This window comes from Vipera berus (assembly GCF_964194415.1).
Source record: "Vipera berus genome assembly, chromosome: 6".
Lineage (NCBI taxonomy): Eukaryota > Metazoa > Chordata > Lepidosauria > Squamata > Viperidae > Vipera > Vipera berus.
This window is the reverse complement of record NC_138208.1, coordinates 62,972,628-62,992,781: the sequence shown is the minus strand read 5'-3', so window position 1 is coordinate 62,992,781 and position 20,154 is coordinate 62,972,628. Positions and strand designations below refer to the sequence as shown.

Below are 20,154 nucleotides of genomic sequence, written 5' to 3'. Positions count from 1 at the left end.
GAACACATTGCCCTGAATAAACCATAACACATTTCATTGTCATTTTTAGCAGAAAATATGCCCTTGGCTTCTTAACTCCTTTAAAGACCTAAAATATCATTAAAACAATTTGTTATTCATTCATTTGTTATATTCTTAGAGAAATAAAAACACTTGTACCTGAAATTCCCGATAAATTTGTCATACAGCTATTGACTAGTCTCAAACTGTAGCTACAATTGCTTTAAACAAAATTTCCACCAAAAAGACCATAAAATCAATTTATGGGCAGCCATGTTAAATCATTCATGTAACTGTGTATGGATGCTTTTCTTTGAATCCACCTATCCAAGGACAGGAGTAAGCAACCTGTGTCTGTCAAGATGTTTTTAAACAGCAACCTTCATTAGATGTGTCATTGGCTGGTGCTTCTGTATGTTGCTAGCAGGTGTTGTACAAGAATATCTGGAGATACCTGCCCAATAAGAGCCTTTCCTGAGTCTACTCATTCCCCTCTATGGATAGACTTCACATATCATATAAAGCATTTTCTCTTTATATATGAAAGATCTAAAATTTTATTCTTGGCATCACCAAGAAGAACTTGGAAAAAAACACCAGTGAGCTACTGCTAGTCAAGGTCAATAATATAGGCTGGATGGCTCATTATCAACTTGTTATGTTCCTCTACAACAGTTTATGTACTGTACAGAATAAATATATTCCCATTTAGTTGGTCATTATCTGAAGCAGAATGTTGCATAATACATTGAACTAATTATTCAACTAAACATATGTTTTGCACACAGAAGATTCCACATTCACATCTTGCCCTTTCTATAAAGACCATATGATAGAAAACTTGGTTCCTGAGGCCTTAGTAAGTAATATTGACTAGAAGTTGTCAGAAGTAGATAGCATTTTTTCTATCAAGAGCTGCAGAGGCAACCTCCTGAGCAACTTCAAGGAACTAGTGTCATAAGAGACACTGAACTCTCCCAAGCCTCCAATCCCTTTTTACTCTGGATATTCTTTCCTTTCTCAAGTGGCAGTCTGGAGGAATTGATTGAAAGTTGACATCATAATCTGAATTGATCTCTTACACAAGACTTTGAAATTAGGTCAAGTGCTATGCATGATTGTTAAGGCAATAAGTCATCTAGACCTTATAAATGAACAAAGGGCCTACTCTGGCAGTGGACAAACTTCACAGTACCATATTGGAACTGAAGGAACTATAAATGCCCCCCTCCTCAATAAATAGCAATGGTAGATCTGAAATAATTTCTTCATGAGTAAACAGAAATAGCAGGTTGGGGATATTGTGTGTCTACCGTAGGTAAGATCACTATCACTTCTCTAGCTACTCTAAACTAAAAATACTGCTTTCCTTTTAAGTCATCAACTATTACTTCTTTATGTCCATCTGCCTTCTTGCAGTTTTCTACCATAGCCAATATCTTTTTGAGTCGCCGATCCAGTGCTTCTAGATGAGCCTCTGATAAAACTGGAGACAGGGGATCTGAGGCTAATGATTCACGCATGATGTCACTTAAGCGATAAGGCTCAGTAGCAAGCAGTTGCAGCCGCAGGAAAGTTGACTTTTTAATACTGGAGACAGTAACAACAAGGAAAAGAGAATATGTATAGAAGAGAGAAAATATCATATTTAGTATTTCTATCAATTCAATTCAATTAAAATAAATATATATGGATCTGAAATACCAGTATGAATCAGGGCAGTAATGAGAAGACTTAAAACTATCAAGGTGAAAAATATTTTATAACTATTATGGAATTCAGTAAAGTAATGTCATTTCTGCACTGATTGCTAAGCTTGATAATAATTTTCTGCTCTAGGTATGTGGGAAAAATCCATTCCTTATTATGACCCAACTGAATCAACCTTAATTTGGTGCTGTTTACAAAAGGTTCCCTGGTTCAGATTACAAACAAATGCATCCTCCTGTAGATCTAGAGTGGAAGTAGTTTGGCAAGCATTTTTCTACCCAGAGCATGTGCATTTTAACAGATTTCTCCCAGAAACATGGTTACATGCTCCTTTGCATTCTGAATTGCCCTACGTCCAAATGTGTCAATTGGCACCTGCCATCAGCCTCAGATAATTCATACTTCAGAATTGGAAAGAGAGCTGGTTCATGGAACTACAAAACTGGGTAAAAGACAAAAACTTGACTTTCAAAATTAATCTACTCAGTCACATTAAGTCACATTGCCCAATATGCAGCTCTTTAGATATATTAATCTTCAGCTTTTATAAGAGGATTTGAGGTTCACTCAGAAGTAAATACACAAATGTCACATCCTCCGTACCATTGGATATTCCAACCTCTGATAATTTTCTTTTTTAACCTACAATTTGAGATTAATTAGATTTAGTATTTTCTAAATATGATTGTCATGTTGGGTGAAAATTAAGGAGGTTATAGCCCAATGTCTCTTGAGGACATTCTTTTTGAGAAAGACTGAATTAGGCCACCAGGGCCATAGTATGATAGTCAGTTGAGTACTAAATACAATTAATGGGCATGCCTTTTTTTATGTAAACAGTATCCAAATTGCTGGATATGAGATGGGTGGCAAATAAATCTCATAATTAAATAAAGAAGTTTGAATAGTCTCGGCAGTAGTGGACTAGTGGTGAGAAACCGTTCAACAGAAATCAAGCCAGCTCCCACCGTACAATCTCTCCCATTCTCCTGAACAAACTAAACAGAGGAGGATTTGGATGTTTGGTGTCCTCCTACTACAAACACAGCATTTTTGAGAGGGCACCTTGACAATCTCATTTATGAGCAAGATCAGTTTTTCATTGCAGAAAACCTGACCTTTCTTAAACTATCCTAAATTATATTACCCTGGCAAGGGCAAATTTTGAGGGGTAAAAAGTTGTCCTTACATGCAGCACTGCCGAAGAGGAGTCAGAATAGACAGTTCATCATGAGAATGTCTCCCAAACCTGAAAACAAGGACAAAAATAACAGATTAGGGCATAATTTGGGGGAGGACTGATCCATTACAATTTCCCTGTTTTTCACAAGAGAGAAGGTAGCATAAAACTGCATTCTGTCCTTTAATTTTATCCCCACAACAATACTGAGGTATGCTGGACTAAAACTGAATAATCCTGTTACTTGAGAACTTGGATCTGGATTTCCCAGTCTAGCCCAACAGACTAATCAGTATATGACATGGGCTCATCTCAAGGGATTATTGTACACATTTCAAATGCTGCCACTGAAATAAAATGTGAAAATAAGGCACAGCTGGATAATGTAGCTATCTTATTGTATTACTAAGAAGAACGGAATTATCCAGAGGCAAAACATGATACAGTTGGTAGGAATTATTCTAATCATACTGCTTGTAGTGTGACATTTAATATAACATTATCATACTGTTAAAGTTTAGTATAGTATTATCACTATAGTCTTAAATTATAATGCTCCTTATCATACGTAAATAGAGCCAGTAGATAAGTATTCCTTGCATTCAAATAATATTTGCCAAGTGCTGGGACTGCAGAGACTAGTTCACTGGATTCTAGCACAAGAGTACATTGCAACTAGCTCTTCCTTGTTCGAAATCCTTAACTTGTAAACTCTTGCTTTCAAAGACTATCCCACAATGGGGGTGGTGGTTTATTTTGGATTAGTGCAGTACAGGACAGAATAGGTTTTTTTTTCCAATCTGGGACTTTCCAAAATGTGTTGGAGCTACAGTTCCCCCATACTTCTGAAGAATGTACTGAGATAACCTTGGGGAAGGTTGGGCTGAGGTTAGCCATGTTTTCAAAGATGCAGATCATTATACATCAGAGTTCAAAAGCCTTCCAAAATCTCTTGCCCGCCCTTAAGAAGATAGCAGCACTTTCTCACCCTCTGCCATTGTCCAGGTGAAGATAAAAAGTGTGGTTACCAAACTTTTCAAATGTCTCATAGTGATGCCTGTCCATATTTCCTGCAGATAAAGAAAAAGCACTGAAAGAAAATGTGTCACCAAAATTTGTCCATACCTGAACTATAAGGCCAAAAGTATACAGTACATTTGTTCTTTGGAAAATATGGATGCCAACTATCACTCAGTTCTGTTTCTGAAATGAATATGTTCACACAGAGAATTGTCTTGAGAGTGACCCGGTTCTGAGGTGGCCATTAGAATATATAATATTGGAATACACACATACACTGCTCTTCTGCCACTATCAGTGTATTTGTCTGAGTCTACATAGCTACCATGTAAACACAGGATTAGGTGTGATTTCTTCTATAAGTCACCAGTAGGTACAACAAAATACAACATATATTTTGCTTAATGAATTGGAGCCCAAGATACAATTTCAAGCCTAACTTGGACATAGCCAGCAAATAAATGCTAGAACAGGATGCTACAGCTTCTGTATGCTAGGCTTTGAGCAGATGCTAAGAACCACACCCCAAAATTGGGTAGGATGTTTAATTTAATTTTATCTTTTCACACTTAAAATCATAAGCTATGATGGCAAAACACAATGTCTGTACTTAATAATATATAAACTAAGTGCATGATGAAATCCACCTATCTACAAAAGATAATGTGCTTTCAGCAAATATACTTTATTCTGCAAGATATAAAGAATATGGATTTTCAAAGCCAAAGGTCATGTAGTATATAACCTGATTTATAGGGTGGGAGAGTGAATGTGTATGTGTATTCAAATAAACCTTTTTTTCTAAGCCTCTAACTAAGGAACATCACCAAGGTAGATTATCAGTATTTGAATAGATTATATTATCTTTTAAGATGCTATGTTTGTGCTTCTGCTGCTCGCTAATCAAATAGGTTAGTCTGATTGGTCAGTTAAACATTGTAATGACAATACATAATAAGCAGCTGCATTTTTGGAGCAAAAATTGGGAATAGATGGGGTAGCCAATCCTCTAAATCAGGGCTGTCAAACTGCCGGCCCGTGGGCTGGTTGCATCATCCGGAGGCCGTGCCCATCCCAGCTCCAGCAATGTGAGAAAAGTCTCAATATGTCGCGACACGCCACGTGACGTAGTGAGTTTGATACCCATGGTCTAAATGCTTATACTGTATATTTCAATTGTTAAAATATGGGATATAGAATATGAATATGAAAATATGCAGTGCTTCCACTAGAGGGTATAGTGAAACATGTTTGCTATTATAAACCATAAAATAAACATTGCATGTTGAGCAGTATTTTGAATACGGGAGTTTTTAGCTAGCCACGTTTTTTATCTGAATTTTCTTACATGTATCCTGAAAACAATCAATGAAGGTTTAAGTTTTGCTTCTGTGTAAGTCTGAAAGCCCCTTCATGGATTACTGCCTTGTCGTGGCGAAGGGGCTTGCATAATTCAATGAAGCTATGAGCTATGCCGTGCAGGGCCACCCAAGACGGACAGGTCATAGCCGAGAGTTCTGACAAAACGTGATCCACTGGAGAAGGAAATGGCAACCCACTCCAGTATCTTTGCCATGAAAACCCTATGGACAGTACCAAAAGGCAAAACGATATGATGCTGGAAGATGAGCCCCTCAGGTCGGAAGGCGTCCAGTATGCTACTGGGGAAGAGCAGAGGGCTAGTACTAGTAGCGCCAGAAAGAATGAAGCGACTGGGCCAAAGCCGAAAGGACGCTCAGCTGTGGATATGTCTGGTGGTGAAAGGAAAGTCCGATGCTGTAAAGATTTTTTCTCCATAGGAACCTGGAATGTAAGATCCATGAATCAAGGAAAGCTGGACGTGGTCAAACAAGAGATGACAAGACTGAACATCGACATCTTAGGTATCAGCGAACTAAAATGGACAGGAATGGGTGAATTTAATTCAGATGACCATCAGGTATACTACTGCGGGCAAGAATCCCTCAGAAGAAATGGAGTAGCCTTCATAGTCAATAAAAGAGTAGGAAAAGCAATACTGGGATACAATCCTCAAAATGACAGAATGATCTCAGTTCGAATCCAAGGCAAACCATTCAATATCACAGTAGTCCAAGTCTATGCCCCAACCACCGGTGCTGAAGAGGATGAAATTGACCGGTTCTATGAAGCCCTACAGCACCTTATAGAATTAACACCAAAAAATGATGTCCTTATCATCATGGGGGATTGGAATGCTAAAGTAGGAAGCCAAAAGATAACCGGAATAACAGGCAAGTTTGGCCTTGGAGTACAAAATGAAGCAGGGCACAGGCTGGTAGAATTTTGTCAAGAGAATACGATGGTCATAGCAAACACTCTTTTCCAACAACCCAAGAGACGGCTCTACACATGGACATCACCAGACGGTCAACACAGAAATCAGATTGACTATATGCTCTGCAGCCAAAGATGGAGAAGCTCTATACAGTCAGTAAAAACAAGACCAGGAGCTGACTGTGGCTCAGACCATGAGCTTCTTGTTGCAAAGTTTAGGCTTAAACTGAAGAAAGTAGGGAAAAGCACCAGGCCAGTCAGGTATGAATTAAATCATATCCCCGTTGAATATACAGTAGAGGTGACAAATAGATTTAAGGAATTAGATCTGATAGACAGGGTGCCTGAAGAACTATGGACAGAGGTTCGCAACATTGTACAAGAGGTAGCAACCAAAACCATCCCAAAGAAAAAGAAATGCAAGAAAGCAAAATGGCTGTCTGAGGAAGCTTTGCAAATAGCTGAGGAAAGGAGGGAAGCAAAAGGCAAGGGAGAAAAAGAAAGATACGCCCAATTGAATGCAGAATTCCAGAGAATAGCTAGAAGAGATAAGAATGCCTTCTTAAATGAACAGTGCAAAGAAATAGAAGAAAACAATAGAATAGGGAGGACCAGAGATCTTTTCAAGAAAATTGGAGAGATGAAGGGAACGTTTAATGCAAAAATGGGCATGATAAAGGACCAAAATGGCAGGGACCTAACAGAGGCAGAAGAGATTAAGAAGAGATGGCAAAATTACACAGAAGAACTATACAAGAATGAGCTTAACGTCCCTGATAATCACAATGAGGTGGTCACTGACCTCGAGCCAGACATCCTAGAATGTGAAGTGAAGTGGGCCTTAGAAAAGCTGAGCAACAACAAAGCTAGTGGAGGTGACAGTATTCCAGCTGAGCTATTCAAAATCTTAAAAGACGATGCAGTAAAAGTGCTACACTCAATTTGCCAGCAAATTTGGAAAACTCAACAGTGGCCACAGGATTGGAAAAGATCAGTTTACATTCCAATTCCAAAGAAAGGCAGTGCCAAAGAATGTTCAAACTATCGCACCATTGCACTCATTTCTCATGCTAGTAAAGTTATGCTTAAAATCCTACAAGCTAGACTCCAGCAGTATGTGGATCGAGAACTACCAGAAGTACAGGCAGGATTTCGAAGAGGCAGAGGAACTAGAGATCAAATAGCCAACATACGCTGGATCATGGAGAAAGCTAGAGAGTTCCAGAAAAACATCTACTTCTGCTTCATTGACTATGCTAAAGCCTTTGATTGTGTGGATCATAACAAACTGTGGCAAGTTCTTAAAGAGATGGGAGTACCAGAACATCTTATTTGTCTCTTGAGAAACCTATATGCGGGCCAAGAAGCAACAGTGAGAACTGGACACGGAACCACTGATTGGTTCCAAATTGGGAAAGGTGTCCGGCAAGGCTGTATACTGTCGCCTTGCCTATTTAACTTATATGCAGAGCACATCATGAGAAAGGCAGGGCTAGAGGAGTCAAAAGTTGGAATTAAGATTGCTGGAAGAAATATCAACAACCTAAGATATGCAGATGATACCACTCTAATGGCAGAAAGTGAAGAGGAACTGAAGAGTCTGTTGTTGCGAGTGAAGAAGGAGAGTGCAAAAGTTGGGTTGAAACTAAACATTAAGAAAACCAAGATCATGGCATCCGGCCCTCTCAATTCCTGGCAAATAGATGGGGAAGAAATGGAGGTAGTGACAGATTTTATTTTCCTGGGCTCCAAGATCACTGCAGATGGGGACTGTAGTCAAGAAATTAAAAGACGCTTGCTCCTCGGGAGGAAAGCCATGGCAAATCTAGACAGCACACTAAAAAGCAGAGACATCACCCTGTCAACAAAAGTGCGTATAGTCAAGGCTATGGTCTTCCCAGTTGCAATGTATGGCAGTGAAAGTTGGACCATAAGAAAGGCTGAGCGCAAAAGAATTGAGGCCTTTGAACTCTGGTGCTGGAGAAGACTCCTGCGAGTCCCTTGGACTGCAAGGCGATCAAACCGGTCAGTCCTAGAGGAGATCAACCCTGACTGCTCTTTAGAAGGCCAGATCCTGAAGCTAAAACTCAAATACTTTGGCCACCTAATGAGGAGGAAGGACTCACTGGAGAAGAGCCTAATGCTGGGAAAGATTGAGGGCAATAGAAGAAGGGGACGACAGAGAATGAGGTGGCTGGATGGAGTCACTGAAGCAGTAGGCGTGAGCTTAAATGGACTCCAGAAGATGGTAGAGGACAGGAAAGCCTGGAGGAACATTGTCCATAGGGTCGCGATGGGTCGGACACGACTTCGCAACTAACAACAACAACAACAAGTCTGAAAGGTGAGACTTTGTTTGCATGTTAATCTGAAGCTGAGGAAAAGAGCAAGAATAAGTTACACTTTTGTGCTATATAACATGGACAATTTATCAAACTGGCAGAGCCATTGGCAATTGGTTGGACAGAACAGGGCTAAATTGGCCAACAGTAGGCTTTGGTAAAAGGTGAATATAAGGCCCTACAGTGTACTTTCTGAAATTATTCAGAAATTTATTTAAGATGCAGGCTTCTAAATTCCTTATTGTGACAAGTTTTAACTGGTGTGAATTTAGTTCTTCTGAAATGGGATAAACAACTGAGGAAAAAGAATATCCCCTTATGGCAGACATGTCAAACACAAGGCCCGGCCCGCAAAGTGGTTTCATGCGGCCCACGAAGCCATCCTGGAAACAGTGAGGGAACGGCCCCCACTGCCTTGGCCCTGGCCCAGAGACCCTCCTTCTGCCAGAGACCCTCAGATCTGTCCCACTCCTGCCCAGGCCTCCATAGGTACCCTTGATGCGAACAATGTAGTGCTATCCACACCCACCCAGTAGGCCATACGCCCTCTAGCCATGCCCACCCAGTAGGCCACGCCCACCCTGGCCATACGCACCCGGCCCCCTGAGGGCAACCGCAATGCTGATGTGGCCCTCAATGAAATTGAGTTTGACGCCCCTGCCTTATGGAATAGTAAGGCACTGCACTGCTAAAAACAAAAAAAACAGGCCAAAACAAGGGACTCTGAGAAAGGTTAAAGGAGCGATTGTTTTCTTGTGAATTTTAGCACCATGTATTGCCAGTGAAAGCCTATTCTAGAGAAGCTGGTGGGCAGCCAGTTTTACACAGAGAGAGATCCTTTGTTTTGTAAGATGCAGTGGGTCTTATGTTTAAGAAACTCTAGCATCCCAGTCTCTCTCCTGCAAGCTGAGCTGAAACATCTGCAGTGGAAATGCCAGACAGAGACTGAATCAGAGGCATGATCTGGGGCCTTCTGCGCCTGCCTTTCGCTACCACTGATCCAGGTTTCTTGTCCCCAGTATAAATTCATTAACATACTCACCCATGAGAAAATCAAGCATGGTCATGTCAATGAGACTGAGAAGTCGGGCTGTGTTGTCATAGGGTGGTGTCTTTTGGACCTGAGCACAGTAATTTTCATTCAGTTCCCACCTGGGAAAAGTCAGCCATTGTGAAATATTATCGCTAAACTTTTCTGCTAAACGTATCTGCTAATGTCTCTGTTCCAAAAGGCCTTAAAAATTCATTGCTTTGGACAGGCTTCTTTCTAATGGATGGTCATTTACAGTAGTTCATTTTTAGTATTCTATCCATGTATCCAGTTTTCTCTCCCCCTGTTAGAATTCTAAACCACCACTGTTCTACACTTTCCAGTGGCATTTAAGAATATTTACCAACATAAAATATCTACGGTGTGTTTTCAAATATAATTAAGTTATTCTTCATTTTAATTTTATTTTTGTCTTTCTGTTTTAAACTGCTGAGGTGTATTGGTAAACAGTAGTACATGAAGTCTTAACAGCAATAATACAATACATCTCATATTGGAAAAAAGAAGCGCTTTGGTTGAATTCCTTCCTCGTGTCACTTTATCCATTTTGTCATTTTGCAAATGTATGTTGTATGGGTGCAGAGATTCTTTTGAGCTTGTTTGCATGATGCTGCAGTTACTTAAGCAAAGGCCAAAATACTTTGCTGTGTGGGCTGAGCTGCAAATGAGTCTTCTCTTTTTTTTCACTCATGCAGATGCATATTAAGTGATGACACACAAATCAGAAATCTCTGAAGCATCTTTTTCTCTTTTTGCCAGTAAAATTACCATTAGAATGAGTCGTACAATAAAATTCTACTCCCTTTTCAAAGCAATGAAAATGTGCTGGCACTTCTCACTGCTTATAGGGTGAACCTTGATCCTGGGACCTTAAGAAAAGCAACAGAAATAGAGAAAGTGGCATGCTTTCCCTGAAACATAATGTATTTTTGTGACATGAGTCTTTTCCAGAGGTATGAAGCAGTATATCTTAACCTCTTAAAATAAGATATTAATTTCCTCTTCTTCATTTCCAGAAGACAGTGTCAGACAGGTGACAAATCAGAATTTATTCATACTATGGTAAATGGGAGAATATATCTTTCTGTTGATATCCATCTTCTGTCATGGTTATATGTTTACATTGTTTTATTTTAGATTTCTGAAACTTTTTTCATCTGAAGCTCAATATATTTATATATAGAAAAAATATAAAAAGCTATTTCCATTAGTTACTTGAGGCCCATACTAATCTTTTTTAAACAGAATCAGGTTCTCCAAATCACTAGTGATGAAGGAGCCACTGACTATTCTGCAGGTTTGGTGTTCTTTGTTCTCTTACCAGACTTTTCTTGTGGGCCTATGTGAGCATAAAAGCAAGGGGAATAAAAACAGTAAAACAGATGCAAAACAAATAAGAGGAGGTAAAATAGTGATATCCAAAATGATGGGCTGATGGGTATAGCTTCATGGTTTGTACAGATTCCCTTATGTTTAGACTACATGCCTCACTTTCTCCTTTCTTTGACTGTCCTATTTCTCCAACCATCTCATTTGTCTCCACTCTAGAATTTTCTTTTTGCCTATTAAATCTTTTTTTTTAAAAAAAAACTATTCTGGCTTTTCTTTTCTCCTTTTGGATACTCACTCAGCTTTCTTGGTCTTGGAATAGGAACGCCTCCAGGGACTCCGCCAAGACTGGCGTTCAGCTACCTCTTTGTCAGGCAACAAGGCTGCCATGGATCCCTCAAGCTGGTCAGGTTTGCCACACAAAGCATGTTCAGTAGAGCAATAGTAGGAGCACTCGCCAAAGAAACAGATGTTGCCAGCTGGTTGATCCAGGCAAAATGGAGGGAAGCAAAAGTTAGGGAACTGCAACACAGAGACATTTTTTCTATGATAGACCATGCCACCACCTGCCTTACAGATTTGAAGAGAGAAGGGAATAGTTTAAATTCCTGTCAGAGTTAATCTGTCTTTGCCTTCTCTAACCTGTTGTGTTTATTACAATGCAGTAGTGAAGCTAGCCAGGAATTGTAGGCGCCACACTAAATCTAGAGGCCAGCTTATTGGGAAAGATTTATACAATTACCTCCGTAAATTCAAAGACACAATCATTCATTGTTTCCAAAGTTGGTGTCAAGAATGGCACAGGGAGATACGTACCTGGGGAGATGAAAAACGTTTTAAACAGTTTCTTATCTGTTGTAATGTCACGGATTTCGTTGCTTATGTTCACCAACCGTCCAGAAACTGGGGGAATTCTTCTAAAGTCCAGGATCCTGCATGGAAAAGGCAAATACAGCAGAAAAGTTTGAATAAAGAACAGATAGCTTAGCCTATATACTATTAATATCATAAAGCCAACAATCAAACAATATCAATTAACTTGTTTCTAATAGTTGCATTAGCTATCACATTATGATGTGGGCCTCAGGGCTTGACCTGAGGTTTGCCTTCTAGCTTAGCAAACTGCTAAGGACTGGGTGTATTGAAGGTATCTTGAATCACCTTCTGCTCCTTTATGCAACTCTTGGTAAAGGATTCCTTGATGGATTGCCTCTTACCTTGTGAGGCTTGGATTGTAACCGCAATGCTCTGAATGAATTAGAAACCTTACCTAAATTTCTCATGATGCTCCTTTGCTCTGAAATTTAATTGGGGCTTCCCAGCTGCTTAGGGAGAACCAGGGCAAAGGTGTGGTAAATCTTGCTGGATGTTGGACTGTACCCCTCAAGGATAGTTTTTACTGATGTCTAATCTGTGATGGCTAAGCTCTAAAATGGCCAGGCCTCATATAAACATGAAATACTTAGTCAGGTTCTGTCACAACCAGAATCCTGGATACCCCAAGCAGAGATAGAGTTTCAGAATGGCTACTAATAACTTTGTCGTGGTCTCAACATACTAAATCAAATGATGAAAACTTGTGGCCTTCTAGAAGTTCTAGGATTCCTGTTTCCTTTAAGTAAACATTTTAATTCTGTATTCAGATTTATTTCCCCACAAAATCTAAAAGGTTATAGATTATAAAATCCTGTTCTATAACTTGTTATATGCCTGGATCTCATATCAGCTGAAATCACTATTTTGATTGATTATGTGCCTTTAAGTCATTTTCAGCTCCTAGCAATCACATAGATTTTCTCCATGATCTGTCCTAATCTAGTCTTCCAAGTTTTTCAACATTGCAGTTGTTAAATAGCGGGTTCTTTGGTGCAGGAATGAAGACGCGAAGCTGAGTTCAGGATAACTCATTGTTTATTTCGTGCTGGAACTGTACTGGGGAATTGTCTGCAACTAGCCGCAATATATAGTCTAGCCCCTAGGCGGCAGCCAATAGGTTTGAAACAACCATTGCCGCCTGGAGATAGCCAATTGCAGCACAGGAGACTAAAAGTCTGGGTTGCTGGAGAGCCATTAGCTGCTCCAGCAACCCACGTGAGTCCAGTACATAACAGCAGTCATTGCCATTGTAACTGAATCCACCACCTTGCTGCTATCACCTTCTTCTTCTCCTCTTTCCTTTCACTTTTCCCAGAATTAGACCCTTCTCCAGAGATCCAGTTTTTCACATAATATATCCAAAGTAAGATAATTTGAGTCTGGTCATTTGATCCTTGAGTGAGAACACTTGCTTCATTTGTTCAGTGATGTCCATGTTATTTTCAGGTGTCTTCTCAAACTGCAGCATATTGTTATTTTTATTATGATGTATATCTCACCATTCTTTCTGCTCACATTCAGGGCAGGAAGTTGTCGTCTACTAGCTCAGCCTTATCTACTCTGTTAACAACAGCTCGAAAGAATCTAAGTAGAGTTATTTCCCTGTACTACTGGGATTATTCTGCAACAGAAAATGCCAAAAGCCGAGTCTATCTACAGACAAAGAGTATATTCTACTATTTTTTTACTAACACCTCCTGAAAGCAAAGCATAGATGTATTTTGAACAAGAGAATTAGACTGAACTTACCTGTCCAAGTGGAAAGCTGCTATTTCTGCATTGTGCCGCTCAAAGTCTGAAAAGTAAAAGAAGTCTGCTGAAGTCTCCTGGTCTCGGGTTTGCCTAGGAAGGCAGAGAGAAGAGTAGAATGGGATTATCAGAAACAAGTTTCCCTAAAATGTACTTCATCCAGCTCTCAGAATTCCCCAATAGTTTGGCATTACTGAGAATTCTGGGAAGATGTCAACATTTGGCAGATGCTCATATAGAAATTGTCAGGAAAATAGGTGTCTTGTGGCTGAAGTCAAAGCCGGATCTCCTTTCACCTGGGAGATCATTGTGCACATGAGATAAGAATGTGCAAAGTTCTTACAGCAAGTCAGATTTGCATTCATCACTGTGGTATTTTATAGCAGTAATGACTTGTGACTGCAAGTAGTGATATTTTGTCAGTCTACCTGGACATATTGGAGACATTTTGCATGCATGCTCTGCAGAGCTACAGTCTTTCAGCTGAATCTGTTCAAACAAACTAGCATCCAATTGACGCTGTTCAATTTTATCACTTTAAAGTATTTTTCTCAGTTCAGAAATTTCCAGGAATGTTTGGATTACAATGTCCATTATTTCCGAATGGGAAGTGTTGGGATTCTGAATTCCAGTTTGAAAAACACTAAGAGCTTCAATTTAAACCTTTCACCAGCAGAGGTCGCACATCTCCATCAAAACCGGACTGTTGATGAGGGCTGCAGTAGCTACAACTGCGCTAGGGTGGTAATAACGATAACTATTTTTTACTGTTACAGCGCCATATGTAACCATCTTGTGGTATAAAATTTCAGAGCAATTTTAAGGATATTTCTATTAAATATTTAGTGCAATCAATCTGAACACTCATGAATAAGGCACTAAGTTGGGGAAAGCAGGGATATTGATAGGGAACAGAAGTGCAAGATTGCTGTTGTTTTGCTAGGATACAGGAATTACAACATGCTTTAAAGGGTTGTGAATGTTTTTTTTTGTCTGGAGCTTTGAATATTTTTTGGTTCTAATTCTAATTAAAATATGACACTGCCTGCTAGTATTTTGAGCTATTTTCCTATGTTCCCAATACAATGAGAACCTGCCCATTTTTGAAAGAACACTTAAATTCTGTCTAACTTGTAATCAGATTTGCACATGATGATGATTTATTATACTATTTCTGTCTAATTTTATTATTTCTGTGGCCGTGACCTTTTTTCTGCAGATGAAACCGCATGAGAAATACAGAGCAAGTCAATCCATTTCTCTTTCAATGCCAGCCTTATAAAATATACTATATGGAATATAGAAACAGACTGTCCCAGCAAAGGGGTACATGTATTATTTAGTTTTATCCCCTTTTGCCAAGAAATCAATATGGAGGCATCCTTGTAGTCAGCAGAAGATGTACTTGACTTTTATATTTTGATGCTTACAGTTAAGTTGCTTCTGACAGAATTATTGCATAGTGTGTTTAGAAATACAGCCAATGGTACAAACTTCTTTTTCACTTGGGATACAGATGCCAAGGCCAGGATTACCTTATCAGGTTGCTATACAAAGATGCTTTAGCTGCCAATTAATTTACAAAGTGCAGGTTTAATGTAAACCCATCAAGGATCGGTGCAATGCATAAAAAATGCTTAGGGTCAGAATATTAATAAAGAGAACTCAAAATATTAATAAAGATAACTCAGACTGAAATTCCCAAATTTTCAGCTAACAAACTTTGCAATTGCACTCTCAGCATATCCAAACAAACCATTTTGGAGGAGATCACAATTAATGAATCAAGATGCCTTACTTCATAGGTTTGAAGAGAGCTTGGCCATGATTGGGAAAAGTCATGATAAGCTTCAGTTGAGTTCCTCCAGGCTTCTGGACTGAAATGACATTAACAAGCATTAGAGCTCATGAAGAGATTCAGATTGCGATATTTTCATTTTATAGAAGAGAGTAAAATAATCCATTTATCTTATTCATTCAAAAAGAAGGATACCTCCTTGAAAAGTGTTTGTTAAATAAAAAACCTGATCCTACATGGTACAAGGTAAAGTTCTTTCTCACACTTTTACTGTTTCATATCAAATTTCATCCTAAATATGATATCTACCAAACTGGGTTTTGTGACCAATGGCTGTGATGGTTTTATTACCACTTAGAGACTGCTTATCCTCTGTATGTGGTTCTGCAGTAATTTAATAATAATTGACCCCTAAATTTAATTTTTGATCTGACCACCTATTGTGCTAGGTCCTCTTATAGTTATAACATCCAGTAATTATTTAATACAAGTGTTTTTATGTTCTTTAGCTTCAGGTTTTTTATGCATTTTAGATTCAAAATCAAATTATTATTTCCCCAATCTCCAACTTTCAGTATTTTTCTACAGAATACAGAGTATGTATACAGAGTATGTATACTATATATTATAATATGCTTTTCCACATGTTAAATAGTAGCTATAGCTATCAAGCTGTTTAACTCTGCTGTCATGTATCTGCCAGTGGCATGTGTGTATTTAAATTTAAAAAATATATTAAAAATAACCAAGAGAGAAACCTGGCTGTCTTTGTTTGCACTGAGGATCTTGGCAAACTCCTGGCATGGGGGATGTAATTAATGAGCTTATCTGGCTCCCAAAGTTCACTTTTGCAAATCAAATAGCCCAGAAACAAACTGCCAGACACAAAGAGTTCATTTTCCCAGCAGGTGGAGGAGGAGGGGAGAAGATGTCAGGTTGGTTTAACACATGTAAATAAAACATTCAGTAAAACAAACAGGGAAATCTAATCTGTTCAAGATGTCATTACTTTGTACCCTTGGATTTCAGGCAAAATTTGTTAATAAAAAGTGTGGCTGTAGGCTACAAAAAGATAGTCCCTATCTTGGTTGGTTAGTAGTACTCCCTGTTCTAGCACTCTTCTCTGTGGATGGTTTAACTAGGTTTATACTGAACTAAAGAAAGGAAACACTAGAAGAACAAACACTTGAAAAGAGAAAACAGGATGAGGAAACAAACAATGAGTTAGATGGAGCATCTGAAATGCTAGTAGTACCTGAACTGATAATTTTCTGTTTGGCCAAATCCTTCATCAAGTCATGGCGAGAGGGATCATGGCGGGCATACAGTTCATAGCGATTGATTCCAGCATAAAAACTGAGCCAAGCAGGGTGAGCACTGTGGTTCTGAAGACCTTCTGCATTGTTGTTTCTGATTCTGCAGATCCAGCACACAAAATCAAGCATTCTGTTAAGTCATTATTACATCCTATATATGAATACTGAATATACACACTGAGTTACAAGCAAAGCAAAGCTGCAGTTTAAAGATATCAACATATCCTGAATTATCGAGAAGTAATACCCCCCAACAACATTATGACAGCCTAGTTTTTTAGGAATAACTCAATGCATATGAAGGCCAACAGCAGCTAAAGAACTGGCAGCTGTGATTTCACAGTTTTTGAACAAATAACAATAATAATTAGAGCTGACACATAAATAACAATAATAATTAAAGCTGACACATAATACTCCAGACTTAGCAACTGTGGGTAAGAAAGACAACAAAGTCTGCATAAGAGATGTGGCCTGCAAGCAAGTATTTTGTCTGGAAGGCAACTTGCCTCCAAGGAAGAACCAATGGAACAACAACAACAACAACAACAACATAGACAAAGCAATAGAACATAAAGACGCTAAAGTGCTCTGCGTTTGTTTGTTTCCTGTCTTGATTATTTTTATAAATAATTCAAGTAGTGAACATTCCTAATATGTCTTCCTCTTATCTTTCCCAGAACAACATCTGGAGACAGCAGAACAGAAGAGAAAGAAAGAGGTAAAGAAGCTTCTTGGGTGAGAAGCGAAACGTCTTCAAAGAAAAACAAGAAAGCATCTTTGGGAGAAGAGAAGAGAAAGAAGTATACAAAAATCGCAAAATATAAAGACATGCAAATAATAGAAAAACTGCGGCAAATGAAAGCAAAAACAATACCAATAGTAATAGGTGCCTTGGATACAAATCCAAAACATCTGGAGAACCACTCAAACAACATTGGCATTGATCAAATCATCATCAGTCAATTGCAAAAGGCAGTTTTGCTTAGAACAGTTTACATCAAGTAATGATACTTCAATATTATTAAACAATAAAAATTGCCTATTCCAGGTTCTAGCGAAAGCCTTGATAGATAGATAGATAGATAGATAGATAGATAGATAGATAGATAGATGATAGATAGATAGATAGATAGATAGATAGATAGATAGATGATAGATAGATAGATGATAGATAGATAGATAGATAGACAAAAATGCCAGATCCAGGCTAAACATCTGGCTGACTGCAACCAGCCATAGTAATAACATAGAATGAAGGGTCTAAACATTAGAATTGGGGTGATGGCCCATTTTAAAACCTAGTTGCATGGCCTAGCTTTCTGATCTCATTTTTTATTACAACCAGCCTTAAACCAGTATCTGGTTTATATAGTGCAGCCACATCCCATAGTTTCTACTGTAGAAGAGAAAATTATGCGCATTTGCATGTGTGGCTATATATTTGGATAGATAACTATGATTGATGGAATCTCAGTTCTGGCCAGCATACTGTATGTGGCCCCCTTTTTATAGCAACTGACATTTTATAAGGATACTATAGTCATTTATTTGTTTGGATTATACTTTTTATATTAAACAAATGAAATACTTTAGAAAACATTTGTATGTCATTTTGGGTGGCATGTACATCAGGGAATGTAGCTATGGTAGTACAGACCAAGCTAGGGATGTCAGTGGATAGTATTTAATAGATGAGAGCTACAAAGGATGGGGTAATGATAGAAATGAGCAAAATCATATCACAGAAGGATGGAGTTTGGAGCTGTTTTCCCAGAAGACTATTTATTTTAAAATATATATATACTTTTTTCTTCTAGTTTCTGGTTTCCACATCAAATAGCACTGCTGTGTTTAGCAATGATGCTGTGTGGTGAAAAGATAAGGCTCAGCGGGTCCTGATGTAAGCAAATACATCATAAGTAGCATCATAATTGTCTATTAGAAATAATAGAGAAAGGAACTGGAAAGAGAGGAGAAGTGCAAGGATGTTGGTTCATTCTGAATACAGAGGGATGTTTGGAAATCAACATAATATACAGTGGTAAATTATAATAATATGATCACAGCAACCTGTGGAAAATACTTCCCTCTGAATCTGGATCCTGGCAGTACTGATTTTATATATTGTTCTTTGACGTTGTTATACAGGAAGTACTCGTGGTATAAGAGCATTTCAGCTAGGATTACAATTCTTTGCATAATAAGTGGGCATTCTTATTTCAACAATGGCATAAAAGGAAAATGGGTCATGATAGGAGATTGTATGACAGAACTTCATCTGAATGAAAGGGCAACAATCAGTGATCTTCCCACCATCTCTTCCTCTTTCTCTCTCTCTTAGTCACATGTCCACTTAGCAACCATTTCACTTTATGACAAAGTTGCTCGAACTGGTTACAATCACTAATGAGGAGAAGGTGATACTATATCACATGGGAGGTTATGCCTCAGGGAGGAGTCAGAATCAAATTACATAACATAATCTTAGTCTGGCTTCTTTTCAACATCATCTACTGAGATCCAAACCCTTCCAAAATGGGGAAATAAAATATTATGCACTTAATAATAGAATCTGGGCAGGAATAGACACAAGCTCATCCAAGAAGGAACATGCCAAACTGAGGGAGTCATCCAGAAGAAAAAGAGGGTCTCTCACCGTTCATCACTACTTTTTATGAAGAGGTTCATCTTTGGTTTGGTCCCAAATAGTTTGTCTTTCCTTCCAACTTTTGGGATTGGGATCTTATACAGAGGATGATCAAAAAGAGCAGACAATTTGGATTTGATTTTCTGGTTGGGTTTTTCTTTGGTTTCCTGTTGCTTGATGTTGGCATCTTGGAGAGCCACATTGTTGAGGCCATCCACATGTGACTCAACTTCTGTTGAGTGAAATCCTTTTTCCAGGGAACTGTTACTGCTACTAAAATCCTGAAGATTCCGCAGATTCAGCTTATTCTGAGCTGCTAATATAGAACCGGGTGATAAATGGTCCAAGGTACCTGTTGCTTTAGATAGACACCTGCAGGACTTATCATCAGCAGAGGGCACCAAATCCAACACAATGTGTATCAGGACAACCATAAGGAGAAAAAGACAAAGGGTGGCTTTGAGTTTCCTTTGGAACAAAAAAGGCAAGTAGCGTACCATCTTCTTGGATTCTTAGATACAGCAAGATCCAATGGAATATCACAAATTCACATAAAAATAGGAAAAAGTCTCTCTTCTTTTTCAGTCCTAATTGTAAGAATGCAGCAGTAAGAATAATACTTCCAGTACTATAATCCAGGGAGAAATGCAGAAATTCAACCTTTTCCAGGTAAAATAAACAACTATAATCTCTTCATTTATGTTATAACTACCCTTACTTATGAAAAAAAATAAAGCTACTTCTGCTACAAAAATTTCCTTCATCAAGTAGTCCACAGCAAGAAAAAGGGGGAAGAGCGATTGTCTATGAATTTTAACTATGTTGATAAGAGAAGAGC

The 20,154-nt window shown here is 38.6% G+C and overlaps 1 protein-coding gene across 1 annotated transcript; it reads right to left on the bottom strand.

Moving 5' to 3' along the window:
- Positions 1 to 1,352: 1,352 nt before the first annotated feature.
- On the bottom strand, positions 1,353 to 19,816 carry LOC308669763 (extracellular serine/threonine protein kinase FAM20C-like; the record flags this gene model as incomplete). Its single annotated transcript, XM_081330638.1, has 10 exons — positions 1,353 to 1,590; positions 2,900 to 2,959; positions 3,879 to 3,960; positions 9,590 to 9,699; positions 11,226 to 11,406; positions 11,744 to 11,859; positions 13,553 to 13,645; positions 15,351 to 15,429; positions 16,606 to 16,766; positions 19,326 to 19,816. The coding sequence occupies 10 exons, from the start codon at positions 19,814 to 19,816 to the stop codon at positions 1,353 to 1,355; spliced, it is 1,611 nt and encodes a 536-aa protein (XP_081186764.1).
- Between the last annotated feature and the right edge of the window lie 338 nt (positions 19,817 to 20,154).